Consider the following 23,466-nt stretch of genomic DNA (forward strand, 5'->3'; position numbering starts at 1 on the left):
TCATATATCTGATAAGAAACTATGAATCTCTAGAATATATGAAGAACCCTTACAACTCAATTATTAAAAAAAAACACTCAATTTAAAAGTGGGCAAAGAATTTGAATAGACATTTCTCCGAAGAAGATATATGTATGGCCAATAAGCACAGGAAAAGACGCCCAATATCATTAGTCATCAGGGAAAAGCAAATAAAAAATACAATGAGATACCACTTCACACCCACTAGGATGGTTATAATAAAAGACAAATAACTAAAAGTATCAGTGAGGAAGTGAATTTGGAGCCCTCACACATTACTGATGGGAATGTAAAATGATGCAGGAATTTTATAAAATACTCTGGCGGTTAAACATAGAATTACCATGTGACCCAGCAATTCCACCTCTAGCAATACCCAAGAGAAATGAAAACATACACTGACACAAAGATTTGCACGCAACTGTCTTATCTCCTTATTTACAATACCCAAAAAGTGGAAACCACGAAAATGTCCATCAACTGAAGAATGGATGAACAAAATAAAATATATCTACACAATAGAATATTATTCAGCCATAAAAAGAAATGAAGTACTGATCCATGATATAATGTGAATGAACCTTGAAAACATATGCTAAGTGAAAGAAGCCAATCACAAAAGATCTCACTTTGTATGATTCCAATTATGTAAAATGTCTAGAATAGGGAAATCCATAGAGGTAAAAAGTAGATTCTTAGTACCCCTGGGCTGGGGAAGGGGGAGGGAATGGAAAGTGACTGCTAAGGGTAAGGGGCTTCTTTGGGGGATTATGGAAATGTTCTAAATTTTATGGTGATGTTGCACAACTGTGTGTGTGTGTTTATATATATATATACACATATATCTGTAAATGCAATTTAAAAAACCATTGAATTGTACAATTTAAATGTGTGAATTTGTATGGCATGTGAATTATAACTTAATTAAGCCATTATTAATTTTTTACTTAATAATAAAAAAATTCTAATTGGGCTCATTTGTCACCTCCTCCAAGAGCCCTCCCTCCTAAAATAAACCCTCCAATTTACCCTCTTTCCTCTTTGTTTTTCTTCACAGCCTGACATTGTGAGTTCTTTCCTTTTCTATTCTCGGTCTCCCCTCCAGGAGAGCCTCTTTTTGCCCCAACAAATTGCTAAGCCCGGAGCCCCTCAAAGGTGGGGCTGCACCTTGATCGGTTCTAGCGCCACCCCCCGCCCCGCCCCGCCCACCCGTCCCCCGCTGCCCCAGGATCTGTACTGGAAGCAAGCAGATGGGGTTTAACTATCTGCTACTATGAAACACAAATCAGACACACACCCCCATAATAATAATAACTACCATTCCATCTCTTAATGAAAGTTAGCGATTGTTAATCGCTCTGTGCCTGGCGTTTTACACGAGTTATTTTATCTAATTTAAAAATTTTATTCTTGGCTGTGTTGGGTCTTCATTGCTGTGCGTGGGTTTTCTCTAGTTGTGGCGAGCAGGGGCTACTCTTCATTGAGGTGCGCAGCCTTCTCGTTGCGGTGGCTTCTCTTGTTGCGGAGCACGGGCTCTAGGTACACGGGCTTCAGTAGTTGTGGCACGCGGGTTCAGTAGTCGTGGCTCGCAGACTCTAGAGCGCAGGCTCAGTAGTTGTGGTGCACGGGCTTAGACCCTCCGCGGCATGTGGGATCTTCCCGGACCATGGCTTGAACCCATGTCTCCTGCATTGGCAGGTGGATTCTTAACCACTGCGCCACCAGGGAAGCCCTATTTTATCTAATTATTGTAACATTTCTAGGAGGAAAAACACCAGTATTATTCCCATTTAACAGAAGAGAACTCGAGAACTCCGTTAACATACCTCCGGGAGAAAAGAGACCCGGAGTGGGAGGAAGCGCCGCGACCTCATCATAGCCCCTGGACCACCCGAGGTCCGCTTCTACATACATAAGCATCCCGGGGGACTGGAACCCTGAACGGGCCACCGAAACCTCCCAGAGTATCTACCACGCCCGGCATGCGCGCGCGCCAACACTCCCTTACGTCGCGTTTGAACAGGAGGGCTAGTCTCCCCGAGTCTTGGGAGTTGTAGTCTCGCCGCAAACGGAGGCCGGGCTGTGAGAGTTTGGTGGATCTGGAGCCAATGAAGAAGCAGATCTTATTGAGCTCGGGGCCGACGAGCCAATGGGCTCGCGGCCTCGAATGGGAGGGACTTCCGGCCACGAAGTCGAGATGAGCGGCTGCGCGAGAGCGATTATTTCCTTTTCGAGGGTGGCGGCGACCGTGGATAGATCGCTATGAAGGCCTCGGGCACGGTAAGACGAGCACGGTGGGGCAGGGAGTCGGGGAACGCGAAGCGGGCCGAATCGTGGGCCACGGGAGGAGGCATGGGACACGCGGGAAGTGCTTGCTCCGGCTAGGTCCCGCGCGCCGCCGTCCCCAGTTGCAGCCAACATGGCGGCCACTGCGGGAGCCGCGTGGGGAGACCGGTGCATGGCCCTGGCCGGCCCGGGGATCGCGGAGGCCGGGGAGGCCGAGTCTCCTTTCCAGGGGAAGGGACAAGTTGCGCGGCGTGGAAACACGCGCCGCGGGACCTCATCGAGCTTCCGAGCCTCAGTTTTCCCATCAGCAAAGTGGACAAGGTGGCGGGAGGGCGGAGTTGGGGGGAGGGCAATAGAATTCTGTTTCTCCTGGCATGGCTGTGAGAGAAATAGAAGAAATTTATAAGTTCGAGCTGACATGCAGAGTGCGAGCCTTATCGCTGTGGAGAGTGCTGGGCAAAATCAGAGGGTGTTAATAGCACAGAGATGGAAGAGTAGGCCCTGGGGAGAAACAGTATGGGTGGGTCATTTTCCGCTTTCCAGTCCCAGTTTCCACACTGGAAAAGGGACCGACCGCATCGGTATCCCTTCCTGAATGGGTGGTCCGGGAGGCCGATGAGTCAGGTTGAGAGATAGAAGTAGGAACCGAGTTTGTGAGGTTTGGGGTTATGTTCTATTGATATTAGTAAAATGGTGACGGGTCATCTTATGGAGATGGCTCCTTTCTAGTATAGCACGGATTTGGACCTGGCAGACATCTTCACCTTTTGCATCTGTGTAAACAGGGAGCTTACACTTGGGAGTCCAAACCCCTTGGACAGCAGCTGGGAAAACTGAGGCATCTGCAAGTCATGACAGCAGTGCAGGGAGCCCAGAGCTGGGCAGGGAACTGGATTCTTGTCCTGGTTCTGCCTGCAGTTGGCTGTGAGGTCTCAGGCTGCTGACTGTCTCTGGGGTCCGGAATGAAAGAGGATCTTGGCAAGTTACTGTGAGCTGCAGAGATGCTCTGGAGGAAGGAGACAGCTTGACTGTTCCAGGCCAACCCATAGAAAGGGAGAGGAAGGGAGCGGTTGAGACCCTCACCCAGCTTTCCTGAGCCAGGGCAAAGGGCACACAGGCACCTTGGTTAATCCTCCCCACTCTCACTCCCTTTTATGTGGAAGGTTCAGACAGTGGCATGACCCACAGTCAGCCAGATTTCATGTGGAGGCCCTGGGGTGAGACTTAACCCTTCTCCGTCCCCTGATCCGGTTGTCAGCAGGCTTGGGAAGGGGAGCAGAGTGAGTCTCCACAGTTACCTCTGGGCTTTGGGTGCTGGCCCCACCTCACCCCCGTTTCTCTTTCAGCTTCGAGAATACAAGGTGGTGGGGCGCTGCCTGCCGACCCCCAAGTGCCGCACGCCGCCCCTCTATCGCATGCGGATCTTTGCGCCTAACCATGTTGTTGCCAAGTCCCGCTTCTGGTACTTTGTATCTCAGCTGAAGAAGATGAAGAAGTCTTCAGGGGAAATTGTCTACTGTGGACAGGTATGGGGTGTCTGAGGCTGGGTGGGATCCGGAGAGGATTTACACCCTCCCATGGGGCGTCTGTCACCCCACAGAGTTAGCAGACTTTACAAATTCTGGCCTGTTCCCTTGTGCTCTTCAGGCCCTAGGTTGGGATGGAATAGGTGACTCGGTGCCCTTTTCCTAATGAGAAAGCCCAAGGCCCAGGGAAGGCCTGCTGGGACCCCTTGGTTGAGGCTGGGCCTCATCTGTAAAGTTGGGGGGAAATGCTGGACTCTGCATTGTGAGGCTGCATTGGGCAGCAGGTGGTTTTTGGCCCAGATGGTCCCAGGAGAGTTGTGTTGAGGGGTGGTCTGGAGCTGTGTCAGTCCCCATGGGGGAAGCATCTCGGCCTGGACTGCTCTGCACCCCTGCTGTTGCCATGGGAATTCCCCTTGCACAGCAGATTTCCCCTCAGATGTCTGAAGGTGCGGGGACTGGGAAACAGGCAAGAGAGGCCTGGGGACTGGGCTGTCCTTTGGAGCGGCGGGGCGGGGCGGGAGCAGAGGTTCAGGGATGGAGGGGGTCTGATTGCAGCCCACTTGCTGCTCTCGCCTCAGCTGGTCTCCTCTCCTTCACAGGTGTTCGAAAAATCTCCCCTGCGGGTGAAGAACTTCGGCATCTGGCTGCGCTATGACTCCCGCAGTGGCACCCACAACATGTACCGGGAGTACCGGGACCTGACCACAGCCGGCGCTGTCACCCAGTGCTGTAAGCCACCGGGTCCCCAAACTGGGCCCCTCCTTTAGGCTCACAGGGCAGGCACTTGCGGCTCAGTCTGACATCCTTCCTGCCAGACTGAGGCAGGACAAACGCAAGAGCTTTCTTGGGGGTAGGTGGGAGTCCCAGGGATGGTGACAGGGGAGGCACAGGAGGTGTTGCTTTGGGGGCAGGAGTGGAGAGGATGCCCCAAGCACACCTTTTTCTGGAACCTTGGTAGCAAGTGGACTTAGGAGATTGGAGGGAGGGTACTCGAGTCATTCCTGAGCCAGTTCAGTCGCCCACCACCAACTGCATCTGGAACCTCCTTCTTGAGGTTTGAGGTCAGCGCCTTGTGTAGAGGCAACTGCTGCTCAGAACCTAGTCCAGCCCCTGTCCAGTGTTGGGACCTGCCATTCGCAGCCCCAGGTGCTCCTAGGGTGGGTCACCTACCAGGACCAGAGCCCAAGCACCTAAACCCAAGAACTGCTGTTTCTTGTAACAGCGGTTTAAACAGAGGTGCTAACAGCAAGTGGATCTTGTCGCCTTTGGGGGCCTGCAGCCATGCCCCTCAAAGTGAAGTTGGAGGTTCTACACATTTGGTAGCCAGTACCTGCTGGGACCAGATGCTGTGGCCACTCGTTCCCCAAGTGCCCCCATTCCTGATCCCTGTAGACCGAGACATGGGCGCCCGGCACCGTGCCCGGGCCCACTCGATCCAGATCATGAAGGTGGAGGAGATCGCAGCCAGCAAGTGCCGCCGACCAGCAGTCAAGCAGTTCCACGTGAGTGCCCTCGGGGCCCTGCTGGGCAGGCTGGGCTGAGGGGGCTGCCCTGGAACACCAGACTGGCCTGGCAGCTCCTCCAGACTTGGGAGATGCAGTAAAGCACCGGGTTTGACGCAGGAGCCCAGTGGGGGTGGCCACACCTCAGTGGTCCCTGGGAGATGAGGTTAAGAGCCTCCCCCAAACCCCCTTGCCTGCCTTTTCTTATTACAGGACTCCAAGATCAAATTCCCACTGCCCCACCGGGTCCTCCGTCGCCAGCACAAGCCACGCTTCACCACCAAGAGGCCCAACACCTTCTTTTAGATGCAGGGCCTCCCTGTCCCCAGGTCTGCCCAAATAAAACTCGTTGGGAAAACCAGGCGCTCCGATACAGTTGTTTTCTTTGCACACCCTGCAGAACTCAAAAGGGTGCAGCCAAGCTGTGAGTGCTCTGGGAGGAGTCCTCTCCTCGAGTAGGACCCTGACACTGGATTCTCCAGAAGGGGAGCTCTAGGAATGGCCAGCCCCTGCCCCCCTCAGCTCTCTCAGTGCCAGCAGGCAGCTCTGTGCTGTGAGCTTCGGGGTATGCTGTAGGCCACAGGTTTGGCCCCCAAATCTTTCTTACCTGCCTTATTAGACACAGTTCTCAGCTCTGTGCCTCCCGCCCCCCATTTCTGTGGTGGTGAGATGACAGCTGCACCCTGGGGGAGATCAGGTTGATGGGGTTGGTTTCATTCTGTGTGTGGCCTTCCCCACCCAGCCTACAACCCTGGTCAAGATCCTCACAGCAGGCACAAGGGGGCGTTCAAGAGGGTCATGAGCCTGCTGTGCTAGCTTGTTTCCCCTTCGCCAGCTGGGGGCCCCTTGAATGAAGCTGTCCTAATCCTGCCCAAGGAGGTCAAGGTTTCACAGTGGGCATCTGTCTCCTGGAATTCCAGGCATGAAGCTAATCCCACCCTGGCCTGAGCTCCTCGGCCTGGAGGCTGAGGCACAGCTAAGAGCTCAGATGTTGGGAACATCTGTCCTTGGTGTGTCACCCTGGGCAACCCTGGCCCTTTGAACCTTGGTGTTCTCTTCAGAAGGTCTGGACACTGACCCGATTTGCTCAGTTGACAAGCCTTAGGGAGTCACTACTATGCAGGCAGTGGGTACACAGGTCAACGAGGACCTGCCTTGTGTTCCAGAGAGCCGTCGATTGGGAAGAAGCTGAGGCACGAAGAGGTAGTTGGGCGGGCAGGGAGAGCAACCAGTCCTGGAGGGTGGTCCTGGATAGGGGCACAGTCTCCCCTTCCCCACCTGTGGCGGTGGGACTAGTTGGCAGGACGATCCTGGGTGGTTTCCAGAAAACGAGCTCACTTCAACCCCACCTGTTCTTGGAGAGGTGCCCAAGGCAGGGCTCAGGCACAGCTAGCCATTCTCATGGGAAAGACAGGCCCTGGGTCCTTGCTGGCTGCTTCACCTGTTGTTCCAACACCGGTGCTTCTTTCCCACCTCCCGGGCCTTTGCACTTGCTGAGTGCTGTGCCTAGACTACTCTCCACAGATCATCACTGCCTCGCTGAAGACTGTAAACCATGGGGTTTCTGTCCCTCACCAGACTGAGTCTGAGAGGGCAGGGACCACCTGTGTCACTGCGTCACCAGGAGGAGTTAAGTACCTCTGAGAAGAGTAGTGATGGCCAGTGAATATCCGTCTACCTGTATCTGCACCACGTGGGGTAAAGTCCTGGGTCTGGCAATGCTGGGTCAAATTGTTGATGTTAACTCTGCCAAAATGTCTTCCACAGATGTACCAATTCATTCTCAACAGTACTTAATAAGAAGGGGTCATGTTTTCCTCCAGCCTTGCCCACAACTTGGGTTAGCAAGCTGGTGGCTGAAAAAAAACACATCTTAGGATTTGAATTTGCTTTTCCTTATGTGAAAGTGTACTGCCCTGATACAAAAATCATTTATATGAATGAAAAAAATCTTACGAAGTTGAATCACTTTTTAAAAGCTCTGGTATCGTTATTCCCTGGCAGTCTGGTGGTTAGGACTCGGAGCTTTCACCCCTGGGGCCCGGGTTCAATCCCTGGTTGGGGAACTAAGATTCTGTAAGCCATGTGGTGTGCACCCACCCCATCCCCCCCCAAAAAAAGCTCAGGTATGTGGGGCAAAAGCCTGAAAAAAGTCTCTCTACATGTTGCAAATACTTTTTTCCTCGGGGTACTTTCTGATGTTTAAGGTGTATTTTGGGGGGCCAGGCCAAGTTTTTCTTTATGTTTCCCTAGTTGATTTCATTAACCCTGTGCTTTCTGGCAGGAATTCCTGGTTGCCCTAAATATTCCTTCTCTCCTTCCTCAGGAATCTCCATATCTAGATGCCACCCAGAAAAGTTTCCTAGCCTCCTTTTACCTTAGGGGTGGGCATGTGATGCTAGCAGTAGTGATGTGGGCCATTTCCAGGAACTACCATCTGGCTAGAATGTAGGCACAATGGCTGGTACTCCAGCAGCTGTTTTTACCCTGGGTCTGCATGACTAGAACACGAGAAGTAAACACCTTTGTAGGCTTCCCAAAGCTGGCTGGAGGTGAGAACCACTGAACTGAACCCTCAATCTCCAGTGGGAGTTGAGATGCCGGGACCAACCAGCGCAAAGGCCCAGAGCTAGGAGGAAATGGGCCCATCCATGTGTGGTCTGTGAGGCAGGACTGGCCACTTGGATCACTGACTCCTCTCTGTGGTCAGCTGGGGCCCAGGAACAGGTCCTTGCCTGGGCTCACCCAGCCAGCCCAAGGATGGGCAGGAATCTGGAACCCGAGAGGCCTGGTGGGCCCCTCCCTCCTCCTCAGGTGCTGAGGCACTCCCAGGTCCCGCCCCTGGGCTTGTCAAGGTGCTGGGTGTCACAGACTGGTCAGGGCTGGGAGCCCTGGGGAAGAGCCGCCCATCCCTGATCCACCCTGCACCTCACTCCTGTGTCAGGACCAAGGGCAGGTGCCAGGGCAAGACGGGGGTGGGGGGGAGGCCCAGGAGACCTGTAGTAGATCCTGACACCCAGAGTGGTAATAAAGGTTTGCTTTTACTGAGTGCAGGGTTAGATGTTCAAGGACAGATACCCAGCAGGTCATGCTGGGGCTAGAGTAGCTTATGACCTCTCATCTCCGCCCCTTGCCGTGTCTCCAGTGAGATGTGGGAACGCTGGAACCCAGGCAGCAGGCAGGAGTGGGGGCAGCAGACACCCACCCAACACCCCGACATTCCTGCCCCTTTTGCTTAGACTGCTGCTGCTGGGCCTTCAGGGATCACCCTGCTCCTCTCCCCCCATCGACAGGGGGTCCTGGGGTCCTGCCTGCCCTCCCATTCCATGACGAATCACACAGTCAGGGAAGGTGTGACTGCTTTCCCTCCCTGCTCCCTGCCCTCCTCCATACTTTCTCCATCACGCACCCTGCAGGGCTTCCAACTCTGGGCCTCCCGTGCAGGAAGTCCAGAACATGTCCTGAATCCACCCATTTCTCCCCACCCCTCAATCCCCGCCTTGGACATGGTGGGCTTTTCAGAACCTAGAACTCTCGTTAGGTCCCTCATTTGCTCCAGACTCTAATGACGGCCCGTCCCCACTGACCAGCACCCTCCGAATAAAACCCAGACCCCTCGCCAAGGCTCAAGGTCCACTGTGTCCCTCCCTGTCCTGCTCCTTCCCACCTCAGGGCCTTCCCCCCAGCGCTCTCGAAGCCTGGCTCATTCTCTGCCTGCAGGGCCCCTCCCTGAGACCCCCACATTAAGTGGCCCCCCAGGCTGTCTTCATCTTTGACCTTGCTTCACTCTTGTCATCTATTAGCTTCTGAAATGGGTATTCGTCTGCTGGCTTGGTCAGAGCCATGAGGCCTGAGCGGGGTGGGTCCACCTGGATCCTGTTGTATCCCCAGTGTCCTGTTCCTAGAACCTCGCTGGGGAGATAGGGGAGATAGGACAGGTTTTGCCTGTTTGCATCAATTTGCGTATATTTGCATTCGCTTGCTTGGCCTTGTGGGAATCCTGGATTACCCCTTTCCCACCAGGTTTTCCAGGAGGATGCAGCAGGGGAGTAGAAGGAGGAGGAATTCGGTGTCCTCCCCATCCTCCTGGCACAGGTGAAAGGTGCACACCAGCAGGCAGCAGATGCAGGGAAGAGCAGGCCGGCTCTGCACCCTTGCGCAGAGAGAGAGTGAGAAGACGGTCCTGGGCGAAACATGAGGATGCCTGGGGGACGCTGGACCCAGCTTGGGTGACGTGTGTAGGCCAGAAGAGGCCACCAGGGGGCGGCAGAGGCTGGGGAGGGTTCCCGTGCCCTAGCATGAAACCGGGCAAATTCTTAGATCCCTCTCGCTTATGGAGGAGGGAACCCAGCTATTGGAGGTCGAGCTAGGACTTGAACCCAGAGGTCAGAGCCTCCAGATGACAGTGTCTGAGTTTCTTGATGGCATGACCCTAGACAAGGGACTTCCCCTTCCCCTGTACCTCTGGTCTCCTCATTTGTGCGATAGGGACATGCCAGACACTACTTCCCCAGGTAGTCCTGTCTCCATTTATTCAGGTTCATGGCCACAGACAGTCCGTCCCCCATGACCTCCATTATACACTTAATGTCTGGCACAGCGTAGACACTCAGTTCATGTTTGGTGAAGGAACCAATGAATGGACAAGAAATGAATGAATGAGGTACCTCCTCTGTGTCAGGCTTTTGTTATGCAGGTTCAATTTATTCCTCTGAGGAAAGGGCTATTTTACCCCCATTTACAGATGGGGAAACTGAGGCCCAGAGAGAAGCAAAGACTTCCTCAAATATGTATGCATTCAGGACTTGAATGCCTCCCACTCAGCTTAGCCTGAGAGCGGGGTTTGGTGATGCCCTCCCTCTAGGTTCTAGAGAAAGGAAGTGGGTCACGGTGTCAGTTGGGGGCGGTGGTTCAAGCAGAGCAAACTTTCCTTATGGGACCCTGCAACCTTGAAAGTAAACCCCACTCCTGTGGGTGAGTGAGCTCCCCGTAGCTTAAGGTACAAAAAGCACAGTGGGGATTTGAATGGTGCAGCCACTGCTCCAGGCTGTGTGGCCTTGGGTGAGTGACATGCCATCTCAGAACCTCAGTTTCCCCACCTGTCAAAGGGAGGCATTAACAGCTTATGGTCAGCGGAAAGTGCCACACGAAGCAAGTGGGGGGCATTTGGGAGCCTCCCCAGCTCCGCCACCGCCCCCCCACCAGCAGCCACCTACGTGTCCTGTCCCGGCTTATCCGATGGAATCCAGGGAGGAAAGGGTGCGGGTCCTGCCCGCCCCCACGTCTGGGGGCGGAGTTTGGCCGACCCGGGAGCCCAATAAATCCACAGCCCGCCGCCACGAGCTGCCCCTTTAAGCCCCACCGAGACCTCCTGCAGTCAGCCCTGAGCACAGCTCCCAGGGAGAGGGACAGACGTCTGGGTGGTGGACGCACAGTTGCACCGGGCAATCGGACCGAGTGGGAGGCCAGGTGGACAGACAGACGGTGGAGACAGACACGAAGACGAAGAGGAGGGACAGGGAGACAGGCGACCTTAGCAAGGAGCCACAGATTCCTTGCCCAGGGAGTCCCGGCCCGCGGGGGACCAAAGGGGACAGGCTTGCCGTGTAGTTGCCGAGGCCGAGCATCCTCCCACCTCTGCGCAGTCCTGCCTCCTCTGCCACTGCCAACTTCCCTTACCCGAGACACACGGGGTGGCTGGAAGGGCGGAGGACACGCCTGGTCCCCTCACCCACACCTCATGGCCGCCGTCGAGGCAGGGGCGCGGGCTACGTTCGGAGCCTGGGACTACGGGGTCTTCGCTCTCATGCTGCTGGTGTCCACCGGCATCGGGCTATGGGTCGGGCTAGCCCGGGGCGGGCAGCGCAGCGCCGAGGATTTCTTCACCGGGGGCCGGCGCCTGACTGCCCTGCCCGTTGGCCTCTCGCTGGCCGCCAGCTTCATGTCGGCGGTACAGGTGCTGGGCGTGCCGGCCGAGGCCTACCGCTACGGCCTTAAGTTCCTCTGGATGTGCCTGGGACAGCTGCTCAACTCTCTGCTCACTGCCCTGCTCTTCCTGCCGGTCTTCTACCGCCTGGGCCTCACCAGCACCTACCAGGTACCAGGCAGAGGCCCGGCAGCGTCAGGACCTGCCTGGCTGGGAACGCAGGGTCGCGGCGGGGGAGATCCTGAGGCTTTGAACTGCTGTGCAGGGGGCCGCAGGGGGCCGCAGGCGGGCTCCTTAGTGCTTTAATGTGGGGGCCCCCGGGCGGACAGGTGGCGAGGGTTCTGGGAAGAAGCCCCAGGCACTGGGGCCAGGGGCAGGAAGGAGGAAGAGGAGCCGGCGTCCGGATTCTCTTTGGTGGAAACCCGGTCAGGGCGTGGCCAGGCTCGGCCAGGGGCGTACTCACGTGCGCACAGGCACACACTTGCAACCCACATGCCTGGGCTTGCGTACACCCGAGTGCTCGCCGGGCGGCGGGCTCCGGATTCGAAATCCGACATCCCCGCCTCCTCCTACCTTCGGCATGGGGTTGCCTCTCTGATCGGGTTTCCCAAACGTCATACTGGGCTAATTACAGGACCTCCCTCCAGGGCAGTGGGCAAAGTGATTAAAATCTTGACCAGTGTACGGTAGGCAGCCAGCTACAGGCACTGTCTGCATCTTGCCAAAGTTGACTCAGAGAGGCGGCAGCCTCGGGGGACGATCAGACATGAATGGGAGTAGGTGGGGCTGATGTGTACACACTCTATGGCTCAGTCCTCCTAGGCGCACGCCATATGCACAGGCGCGGGGATGGCGCGTGTGCGCAAGTGTGTGCAGATAGGTCGGAGTGTGTGCTCCTGGCGGTAGCCCCCGTGGGCAAGAGTGCGGAGAGCGCAGTTGCCCTCCCGAGGGCGGGCAGAAGCCAAGAGGGCGAGTGAAGGACCCCAGACGCCTCGGGCCCCTGGGTAGGGCCTGTCCAAGTGACCATGAGCCCTCGGCTCCTCCTTGCAGTATCTGGAGCTGCGCTTCAGCCGCGCTGTGCGGCTCTGCGGGACCCTGCAGTACCTGGTGGCTACAGTGAGTGGCCTCGGCCCCGCCCTCGCCCCCAGGGTCCAGCTCGGGTCAAATCTTGGTCGGTTCCGCCCACAGCCCTCTCCCTTCCCTCACGACCCCGCCCCGTGGGTCCCGCCCCGACCCCCGCAAAGCCTTGCCTAGGCCCCGCCCACAATCCTTCTGGCCCCGCCCCCAAGAGGCTCCATCTATAATATAAGTTTGGCTCACAGGCCTCTCGCATACGGGCTACCTGAGCCCGCCGCGACCCTACATGGCCCTGTCCATCTGCCCCCAGTCACGTACCCCAACCACCCTTCTCCCCCTATCTCCTAATGCCTTCTTCACCCAGGAGTCCCCCAATCCCCCCGCCCCTACTCACCTGCCCCTGCCCTCTACCTGCAGATGCTGTACACCGGCATCGTGATCTACGCCCCCGCGCTCATCCTGAACCAAGGTTTGACTCAGGGGAGGGTGACGGGGAGGGGACAAAAGCCTAGAGACTGGACCAGGGGAAGGAAGGGGCAGCCCTAGGAGAGACTTTGGAGGGAAGTATCCTCCTGGAGAAAAGAGGGCCCAAGACAGTGGAGCCCAAGTTTACACCCTGCACAGTGGCCTAATGCGAGGGTCTCCTTGCAGTGACAGGGCTGGACATCTGGGCATCGCTCCTGTCTACCGGAGTCATCTGCACCTTCTACACTACTGTGGTGAATGTTCCCCTACCCCCACCCGACGTGGGGCTCCATGTCCACTGAGTGGGAGAGACTGTGGGCAGGCCCATCCACTCCCTACCTTCCCTTCCTCCGGAGGAAGCCTGTGTCCCAACTGGGCCTACTTCCTCATCTTTATTATGAAAGGTGATTTGAAAGGTTTATTGCTGAAAGTCCAAGGAAAATCTAGCTTTAGGCATGGCTGGATCCAGGGGCTACAACAGAGTCCTCTGGGTCCCTCTCCCATCTCTAGGGACCTCATTAGCTCCAGGCTTCCACCCCTTTTGGCTTCCTTCCAGCAGCAAGTGAGTTCCAATTTCAGGATGAGCTGGCTGAGGTCCCCAAAGGGCTCTGTTTGGCTGGCTCTGGTATTCTGTGAAGGATGAGCCATTCACAGATGTTTGAGTAGCTAGGATGTTCTGATTGGCTATTCCTGGAGCTGGGAGCAGGGTTAGCTTCCCCCAAATGACCTGGGTCGGGGGAAGGGGCTTCTCCAAAGGAAAATCCAGGGGCTGCCAAGACAAAAACATGAAGAACATGCCAAAGACATGAAGGCTGGATGGGTAAAAACAACAGCTAATAATAACAGTAGTAGTAATAATGGTGGCAGCCATCACTCACTGAACACTTTTAAGTGCCAGATGCTCTTCCAAATGTTTTTCTTGTAGTAACTAATTTAGTCCTCACAATGATACCCTGAGGAAGGTACTGTTATTACCCCCATTTTACAGATAAGGAAACCGAGGCAGAGAGGGGGTATTGGTCCCAGCCACTGCTGGAGGCCAGGCTAGGTTGACCCCAGCCAGGTCCGCCACCTGACTCCTCCCTCCTACCTCTGCCTTGTCCTGTAGGCCCCAGACAGATTCCCGTCTGACACCCTGTCTCCCTCTCTGTCACATCTTGCAGGGCGGCATGAAGGCTGTGATCTGGACCGACGTGTTTCAGGTCTTAGTGATGCTGAGTGGTTTCTGGGTTGTCCTGGCTCGCGGAACTATGCTCGTGGGTGGACCTGGGCAAGTACTTGAGCTTGCCAAGAATCACTCCAGGATCAACCTGATGGAGTAAGTGAAAACATAAAGGGGGATACTGCCAAACGATGGAGCTGACATCTGTCTGCCCTGGGAGAAGCCAGCCAATGCCTCCTGCTCCAGGAAGCCCTCCTTGCTCCCCTCCTGAGACTCCCCACGGACAGAACCCTGGCTCCCCCTCTCTGTACTCCCATAGCCCCCATCCCTCCATCGGGCCCAGACTTCTGCACCACCCCACCCCCTAGCCCAGACTGGGGACTGCAGGCTCTCTGAGCTCCCAGCTGAACATAGAAAAAATGTTTTCTGAATGCATACATGAATGATTGAAACTCCTATTCACACTTCAGAACCTACCCCAAATATCCCTTTAAGGCCCATAAGGTGCAGAATGGCTATCTGGGGCACTTTGGGAGGGTGAAGTCAGTGTGGCATCCCCACATGGCTGACTTGCCCTGCCCTCATCCAGCTTTGACCTGGACCCAAGGAGCCGCTACACATTCTGGACTTTTGTTGTCGGTGGCACATTGGTATGGCTTTCAATGTATGGTGTGAACCAAGCACAGGTGCAGCGCTACATGGCCTGTCGCACGGAGAAACAGGCCAAGCTGTGAGTATTTGGGAGGGGCAAAGTGGATACTTTGGGGATGTGCTGCTCCCCTCCCCTTCTGAGACCACCTCTCCCCCCAGGGCCGTGCTCATCAACCAACTGGGCCTGTTCCTGATCGTGTCCAGTGCTGCTGCCTGTGGTATCATCATGTTCACATTCTACCTTGACTGTGACCCTCTCCTGGCAGGGCGTATCTCTGCCCCAGACCAGGTGAGTCTGGTCCAGGCTCCTAGGCCACTTCTATCTACCCACCCCCACTGTGAACCTCTGGATGAGTCTCTGCGGGTGAGAGTGGAAAAATAGAGACAGCCTGTGCAAAGGTCCAGAGGCAGGAAAGAGCTCAGCTCACAGGAGGATCTGGGAGGTGATGGGAAGCCATGGGAGGGAGTAGGGGAGGGGCATTTCAGACTCCCTGAAGGCTATCAAGGAGGAGGTGGGACCATGGTCCATCATGAAAGGATGACATTAACCATAATGACCCTCTCTCATGTCCCAAGTGTCTACTCTGTGCCTCATGCTGTTCCCTTCACAAGCAGTTAATTTCCCATCAAATTTTTCAACATGTGATGAGGCCAAGGTTGCCATGGCCCTTGACTTACAGATGAGGAAACTGAGGCGGGAGGTCGTGGGTAGAGCAATTGCCTGCGGTCCACAGGCAGGTCAGGGGCAGCACCAGGGCCAAGACCTAGACCTGCACACCCTGGCGGCTTCTCTGACCCTGAGGTTCAGAGCTAGCAGAGGCTGCAAGACCATCCCATCAGATCCTCCTCTGGGGTCAGATCCTGGACTGTCTGACTGTGTAACCTCAAGCAAGGTGTATACCTCTTTGGTCTCACTGGCTCCATCAGTAAAGTGGGGATGACACAGGACCTTGCTTCACTCAGGTCCCAGGGCTCTTTGGGTAGTTTTTTTTTTTTTTGCGGTACGCGGGCCTCTCACTGCTGTGGCCTCTCCCGTTGCGGAGCACAGGCTCCGGACGCACAGGCTCAGTGGCCATGGCTCACGGGCCCAGCCGCTCCACGGCATGTGGGATCTTCCCGGACCGGGGCACGAACCCGTGTCCCCCGCATCGGCAGGCGGACTCTCAACCACTGCGCCACCAGGGAAGCCCCCCAGGGCTCTTTGCATGGTATCACAAAGTCAATCAACAAACACACACACGCTAAGTGCCCACTGTGAGCCTGGTCTGTACAGGGTGCTGGGGATGTGCAGTGTAAGGACAGACAGAAGCCCCTGCCCTTGGGGTGCTGCTGTCCTAGAGGTTGACCCCTGACTCCCCCCAGTACATGCCCTTGATGGTGCTGGACATCTTCGTGGACCTGCCTGGAGTCCCTGGGCTTTTTCTGGCCTGTGCCTACAGTGGCACCCTCAGGTGAGTGGCGCAGCTTGCTCACTTGGCCGCATCTGAGCCCGTGGGTCCTCCTTGTCTGTACCAGCCACTCCCCTGTGAGATGGAATGTGCTGGGCATGTCCATCATTTACTGCTCAGTCCCCATCAGGTGGGCTCTGGCAAAGGGCATAAGGACCCCAGCTCCAGAGTCTTTACCTTCTTATTGCCCGGCAGGGCCACACGAGACTCCTTTCCCTTCTTTCTGTCCTCCATTCCCCAAAGAAATGTTTGTTAAGCACCTATGGGGCAGGGACTGCTGTTCTAAATACTGGGGCACAGCCATGGCCAAGTGGTCCCCCACTCTTGCCCTCAGGGGCCTCACACTCTGGTGGTTTCAAATCGTCTACAGCTTCTGGCCTGCTCCTGCTGTGACCAGAGTTCCACGTGACTGTTCTCTGCACCCCATTATTGCTCTGTAGTGAGAATTTGTGTCATTTGTGTCCTTGGTCATGGGTGTCCTTGCTCCTGCGAGGGTGTCTCAGGTCTATGGGGGAGTGTGGAGATGTGGACATCTCCACTCCTAAGGAATTCTGTCGCCCCTGCCTCTGCCCTCGGGCTGACTGGGGGTCCTGGCAGGTCAGATAGTATGGGCAGCTGGAGGCCTCCCCTAGCAGGTAGGCCCCAGGGGGTGTGTGGTCAATCCCTTCATGTGGCCTGAGGACACCCCTCCCCCCTCCCTACCCGCCAGCACTGCATCCACCAGCATCAATGCCATGGCTGCTGTCACTGTGGAGGACCTCATCAAACCTCGGCTGCCGAGTCTGACCCCCCGGAGACTTGTCATTATCTCCAAGGGGCTGTGTGAGTTGGGGGGACCCGGGTGGGGGGCCAGGGCAGCCTCTCCCCGCTGACAGTGCCATCCCCATCCACTACAGCGCTCATCTACGGCTCGGCCTGTCTCACTGTGGCAGCTCTGTCCTCCCTGCTGGGGGGCGGCGTTCTCGAGGTGAGCCCCGCTCCCCACCCTGCCCTAATCTCCCCAAGAGGTGAGGCAACATCCACGTTGAAATGAGGCTCCAAGAAGGTTATACATGTCAGCGGCAGAACTGAGTTCTGACTGATGCCACAGGCAGGATACTTCCTGCAGCCACCTGGCCAGAAGCGGGGGGTGGGGTGGGGGGGTGGGGTGGGGTGGGGGTCAGGGGGGGAGCTAGGAGGGGGAGTGGTGGCCTGGGGGCAAGAAGGGCCTCCTTCTGGCCTGGAGGTGGAACAAAGTTTGTCAAGAGACAGAATCAGCATCTTTGGGAGAGAGGCAGGCATAAGGAGTCCCCTCCCCTTTGGGGAGTCGCCTCCCCTTTAGCGCACAGAGGAGTCTCAAGGTCCACAGTAGAATTTCCCAGGTCTTCCTTTCCCAGCGGGTAAACTGAGGACAGGAAGGGTGGGAGAGCTCTGCTCTCAGTCTCAACCCCACCCACTCTCCCAGGGCTCCTTCACCATCATGGGAGTCATCAGCGGCCCCCTCCTAGGAGCCTTCATCCTGGGAATGTTCATCCCCGCCTGCAATACGCTGGTGAGTGGGGGTGAGCGAGGTGAGGGGCTGGGAGTACCCTCCACTGACACTGGGTCCCCCATCAGGGCGTCCTGTCCGGGCTGGCGGTGGGCTTGGCGCTGTCGCTGTGGGTGGCCGTGGGTGCCACTCTTTACCCGCCTAGCGCACAGTCCATGGGGGTCCTGCCTTCATCGGCCGCCGGCTGTGCTGTGCCCTCGGCCAACGCCTCTGGCCTCCTAGACCAGCTTCTCCCCACCAACGCCTCCAGCAGGGCCTCCAGGTGAGCGAGCGGGTCTGGTCTGAGCGGGAGGCGTGGCCAGGGAGGGATCCTGGCCCGATTGAGAGGAGGAGTGGGGAGCAGGAAGAAGTGAGGGAAGGGCATTCCCAGCAGAGGGGAAGGAAAGTGCAGAGGCTCTGAGACCAGGGTTCAGTTTGTTTGTTTGTTTGTTTGTCTATTTATTTATTTTTTGCTGCGTTGGGTCTTCGTTGCCGCACACGGGCTTTCTCTAGTTGCGGCGAGCGGGGGCTACTCTTCGTTGCGGTGCGCGGCCTTCTCATCGCGGTGACTTCTCTTGTTGCAGAGCACGAGCTTCAGCAGTTGTGGCTTGCGGGCTTAGTTGTTCCGGGGAACGGGGGATCTTCCCGGACCAGGGATCGAGCCCATGTCCCCTGCATTGGCAGGCGGATTCTTAACCACTGCGCCACCGGGGAAGTCCCGCAGTGTTCAGTTTAGTTCATTCCAACTATGGTGAGGTTGGGGTGGATTTCATGCGAGGAGTAAGGATAGGAGATGAGATCCAGCCAGAGGAATCTGATTCTTTTCTTTCTAAATTGAGATATCATTTACAGACCATAAAATTAGCCATTTAAAAGTGGCTTTTAGTATATCCCCCAGGTTATACAATCATCACCACTAACTGAACAATATTTTCATTACCTCAAAAACAAAAACAAACAAAACAAAAAAGACCAAAAAATAAAACTCTGTACGCTTTAGCAGTCACTCCCCATTTCCACCTCCCTCTAGCCCCTAGCAACCACTAATCCAGTTTCTGTCACTGTGGATGTGCCTATTCTGGACATTTCATATGAATGAAATTGTACAATATACGGCCTGTTTTCTCTGGCTTCCTTCACTCAGCATGGTGTTTTTAAGGTTCATCCACATTGTAGTAGCAGTGCTTCATTCCTTTTATGGCTGAGTAATATTTCACTGTATGGATGGATCAATTTTATTTATCCTTCATCAGTTGATGGACATTTAGTGATTGTGAACAGTGCTGCTATGAACATTTGTGTACAAGTATTGGTGTAGATATATGTTTTCATTTCTCTGGATATATACCTAGGAGTGGAATTGCTGGATCATATGGTAATTCTATGTTTAAGTTTTTGAGGAGCCAACCAGACTGTTTTCCACAGTGACGACATCATTTTACATTCCCTCCAGCAATATATGAGTGTTCCAATTTATCCACATCCTCTCCAATACTTGTTATTTTCCCCTTTTAAAAATTCTAGCCATCCTACTGGGTATGAAGTGATATCTCATTGTGGTTTTGATTTGTGTTTCCCTAATGACTAATGATATTGACCATCTTTTCATGTGCTTACTGGCCATATTTATATCTTCTTTGGAGAAATGTCTACTCAGATCCCTTGCTCATTTTTAAACTGGGCCATTTGTCTTTTCATTGTTGAGTTGTAATTTATATATTCTTTATATCTTTATAATTCTGGATGTTAGATTCTTATCAGATGTACGATTTGCAAATATTTTCTCTCATTCTGTGTGTTGTCTTTCATTCTATTGACAGTATCCTTTGATATACAAAAGTTTTCCATTTTGATGAAGTCCTGTTTATCTATGTTTTTTTTTTGTTTTGTTTTGTTTGGCTGTGTTACGTGGTTTTTAGGATCTTAGTTCCCTGACCAGGGATTGAACCCACCCCCTCAGCAGTGAAAGCAAGGAGTCCTAACCACTGGACCACCAGGGAATGCCCTCTATGTTTTCTTTGGTTGCTTGTGCTTTTGGTGTCATATCTAAGAAACTATTGCCAAATCCAAAGTCATAAAGATTCACAGCTGTTTTCTTCTTAGAGCTTAATTTGGTTTGATTCTGAGGGCAATAGGGATCCATGGAGGGTGATGAGCAGTAGCAGGAGGTGATCTGAGTTACATTTCTTTTTTTTTGGCTGTGTTGGGTCTTCGTTTCTGTGCACGGGCTTTCTCTATTTGTGGCGAGCGGGGGCCACTCTTCATCGCGGTGCGCGGGCCTCTCACTGTCGCGGCCTCTCGTTGCGGAGCACAAGCTCCAGATGCGCAGGCTCAGTAGTTGTGGCTCACGGGCCTAGTTGCTCCGCAGCATGTGGGATCCTCCCAGACCAGGGCTCGAACCCGTGTCCCCTGCATTGGCAGGCAGATTCTCAACCACTGCACCACCAGGGAAGCCCTGAGTTACATTTTAGTAATGCTCCCTCTGCTTGTGTGTACAGAATGCCTGAGGGTGTTGGTGGGATAGCAGCAGGGAAGGAGAACAGGCACACGTCCAGATGAGCAATAATGGAGGACTGGGCTGGGTCGTGGGAGTGGAGACAGGAAGAAGCAAATGGACTGGGAGTGGATTTTTGACTCATGCTCAACTCTCCCTCCCCCAGCCTCGAAATGGACCCTGATCAACGCACCTTAGCTGACAGCTTCTACGCCATTTCCTATCTCTATTATGGTGCCCTGGGCACACTGAGCACCGTGCTATGTGGAGCTCTTGTCAGCTGCCTGACGGGTAAGGAGGGCGTGTGGCATCCTTAGAGGTCATCCTGTCCATCCCTCTGCCTCTAGGACCCACCAGACAGGGAGGGAAGGAAGGATCCTTCTGCCAGCCAAATGGCCACTGTGTGCTAGCCGCATCTACACCCTTTGTGCTGCATCGCCTTCAGAGCAATCCTCCACCTCGTGGGACTTGTCCTATTTTGCAAAGGCAGAAACAGAGGCATCCCCTATCCACCTCTCTATTCCCTCTGCGCCCCCAAAAATTACGTCTTTGCTAGAGGAAGTTGGGTAGGGCCACGAGACGCTGTCCCTGTTGCTGATATATCTTGTCATCGAGGCCTTAGCAACTCTGCGCTCCTCCAGGAATTCTGAATCCCATGGAGAAGTGGAAAGAGATCAAAAGAAATCACTAGAGATAATAGTACCTGTTCTCGCTTTCTGAGTCTCAGACTTTGCATTCACCAGGCCTTTACTGAGTCTTTCTCTGTTGGGCAATATTCTAGACAATAGGGACATAGGAGTGAATGGAACCAAGTGCCGGACCCTCCTGGCCGTCCACTGTTGTTCTATTACAACTCTTCACTGTATAGATGAGACAACTGAAACCCAGAGAGGGGCAGAGACTTGCCAGTGTCCCCAGTGGGTCACTATCGGATCTCGGATTGGAAACCATCAGAGCTCTCCCTTCCCATCCCCAGGGCCTGGTCTCCAGTCCCCGCCACCCACCCCTCGCTAAATAATTCCATTTTCTCTCTGCCCCCTCAGGCCCCACCAAGCGCAGTGCCCTGGGTCCTGGTCTGCTGTGGTGGGACCTCACACGGCAGACGGCATCTGTGGCCCCTAAGGAAGAAGTGGCCACCCTGGATGACAGCTTGATGAAGGTCAGTCTCAGGGCTGTGCTCCCGGAGTTGGGGCAGGGACAGTGAAGTGGCTTCGGGTGCTCTGTGTGTGGCCATAACTCAAGGAAGTGACAGGGTGAGTCAGCATCTTTGTCTTTCTCAACTTCTCCTTACCTCCAGTGGAAAGACTCAGTTGGGAGCTAATGTGTCTTCAACACTTTCTATTACCCCCTTTAACAAGCACTGAGCAGAATTCATTTTCATCGTATCTGTTTTTACAATTATTTCCAATCTATGGCAAGTGAAACTGGTTTGTCTTTTGGTGTTGATATAAAGTGTCTCCTGAAAATAAAATTGCTTAATTCAAAAGTGAGTCAACTTAGGAAAAATCTTACATAAGAAACACCAGAGGGAGTAGACCAACCTTGGCCAAAGCTGTGTGGCTGCTATTGGAATGTCCCGAGTTTAAGAAACATTGTCCCTGGGGGGTCTGATCCAGGCCTACTCTTGCTTTGGATTCCCTGTTTCATTCTCTTATTTATTAAGCACTTGCTGTGTACCCAGACCTGTCCTGGGTACAGGAACAGAAGAAAGCTAAACCAAGAAAGGAATAGGATCTAAGCAGGTGGTGAATATTAAGAAGAAAATAAAGCAGAATACTATGATGGGGATGGCCTCTTGGAAGAGGTGACATTAATAGAGTCCAGAATGAGAAGGAGACAGCCATAGGGAAATCGGAGGGAAGGACATTCTTTTTTTTTTATTCTTTTTTTAAATTTTTGGCTGTGTTGGGTCTTCGTTTCTGCGCACGGGCTTTCTCTAGTTGTGGTGAGCGGGGGCCACTCTTCATCATGGTGCACGGGCCTCTCACTGTCGCGGCCTCTCGTTGCGGAGCACAAGCTCCAGATGCACAGGCTCAGTAGTTGTGGCTCACGGGCCTAGTTGCTCCGCAGCATGTGGGATCTTCCCACACCAGGGCTCGAACCCGTGTCCCCTGCATTGGCAGGCAGATTCTCAACCACTGCGCCACCAGGGAAGCCCTGTGGGAAGGACATTCTTGGTGGCGGGCACAGCAGGTGCAAAGGGTCTGAGGCCAGAGCAGACTCAACGGTGAGGGCTGGGGAGGGAGGGGATTTGGCTTAAGTGTTTAAAGCTCCCTCCAGCTGCTGTGGGAAAATATTTATTTCCTTGAAGAACAATAGGCAGAGTCAGAGAGAGGAGGTGGGCAGGCATCCATGGAAGCTCTGATGGCCTGGACTGTAGGTGACATGGGCATGGGGGAGAGAAGTGGATGGAGGTTTTGGGGGCAGAAGGGACAGGACTGACCTATGCACTGGACAAGGGAATATTGTGCAACTCTGCCCAGGTTCTGTCCTCCCAGACCCTCTGTCCCCAACTGGAGGATATCTGAGCTGACACAGCAGAAGTGGTCTTTATGACAGGGTCTTTCTTCTCTCCTCCCCCCAGGGTGCTGAAGAATTGCCCCCAGGAGCCAAGAGGCCTCCTGACTTCCTGCCCACTGACGAGGACCATCTGCCCTTCCTGGATCAGAAGGAGATGAATGGAGCTGGCTCCAGGATCCCAGACAGTGAACATGACAAAGGTCTTGACCTGCAAGAGACAGACCTCTGAGATAGTCAGGGACTGACCGCCTGGGATGGAACCCCAGGGGAGCCAGTCCCAGGCCATGAGCCGATGGTCTTGGGCTCCTATTGGCTAGGCCACATCATATGCAAATAAACTTGGGACTGCATGTCCCTGCCCTATGGGAAGAGGTGAAGCCCCACCTCCAGAACGTCATTTTATCCTGCCTCCTCATTCCAGCTGGACCCAAGTCTTAGATGCTGCACCCCTGCCCACTCCCCCAAAACAAGGCCAGATATTTCTCTACCTACAAGAGAAAGGTGTTGGAGTCCCCTCTGGACAACATGGGAAATCCCCAGGCCCAACACTGGGGTCTGAGAAAGACCCCAGTTCTTCCCTGGGAAGTATCTGAACCTTAGCAATGATTTTGGAGGTCCTCAGACCCAGCCCCTTGTGCCCACTTCACAGGTAGGGAAACCAAGGCCTGGAAAGGGGCATTGACTTGGCCAAGGTCACAGAGCAAACCAGAGACTCATCGAGAGTTGGACACCAGCTCTCCCTCCTTCATCCCTTCCCTATTTTCCTCCCTTTGAAGGGACAGACATCACATGGCCTCTGATCTTGTGAGGAGGAGGGGAGGAGAAAGGAGGAATAATGTTTTCAGCCTTCCTTCTGTGCCTGGACACTTTACCCATCTCAT

At 54.5% G+C, this 23,466-nt stretch overlaps 2 protein-coding genes and 1 non-coding gene across 3 annotated transcripts; all 3 read left to right on the top strand.

Moving 5' to 3' along the window:
• The first annotated feature begins 2,212 nt into the window (after window positions 1–2,212).
• Window positions 2,213–5,696, top strand: RPL18A (ribosomal protein L18a). Its single transcript, XM_060093861.1, has 5 exons — window positions 2,213–2,301; window positions 3,654–3,833; window positions 4,433–4,562; window positions 5,226–5,335; window positions 5,549–5,696. Exons 1-5 carry the CDS (start codon window positions 2,284–2,286, stop codon window positions 5,639–5,641), a joined length of 531 nt encoding a protein of 176 aa, XP_059949844.1. The 5' UTR covers window positions 2,213–2,283; the 3' UTR covers window positions 5,642–5,696.
• On the top strand, window positions 5,017–5,149 carry LOC132487287 (small nucleolar RNA SNORA68). Its single transcript, XR_009531576.1, has one exon. It is a non-coding gene; the product is annotated as a small nucleolar RNA SNORA68 (small nucleolar RNA).
• Window positions 5,697–11,075: 5,379 nt separating the features above from the next.
• SLC5A5 (solute carrier family 5 member 5) lies at window positions 11,076–22,814 on the top strand. The gene is made up of 15 exons (XM_060092162.1): window positions 11,076–11,432; window positions 12,312–12,377; window positions 12,756–12,807; window positions 12,990–13,057; window positions 13,967–14,121; window positions 14,555–14,695; window positions 14,776–14,905; window positions 15,979–16,067; window positions 16,774–16,886; window positions 16,961–17,031; window positions 17,509–17,595; window positions 17,661–17,854; window positions 20,232–20,356; window positions 21,109–21,224; window positions 22,650–22,814. The coding sequence occupies exons 1-15, from the start codon at window positions 11,076–11,078 to the stop codon at window positions 22,812–22,814; spliced, it is 1,929 nt and encodes a 642-aa protein (XP_059948145.1).
• The last annotated feature ends 652 nt before the right edge of the window (window positions 22,815–23,466 follow it).

This window comes from Mesoplodon densirostris, chromosome 3 (genome assembly GCF_025265405.1).
Source record: "Mesoplodon densirostris isolate mMesDen1 chromosome 3, mMesDen1 primary haplotype, whole genome shotgun sequence".
Classification (NCBI taxonomy): Eukaryota; Metazoa; Chordata; class Mammalia; order Artiodactyla; family Ziphiidae; genus Mesoplodon; species Mesoplodon densirostris.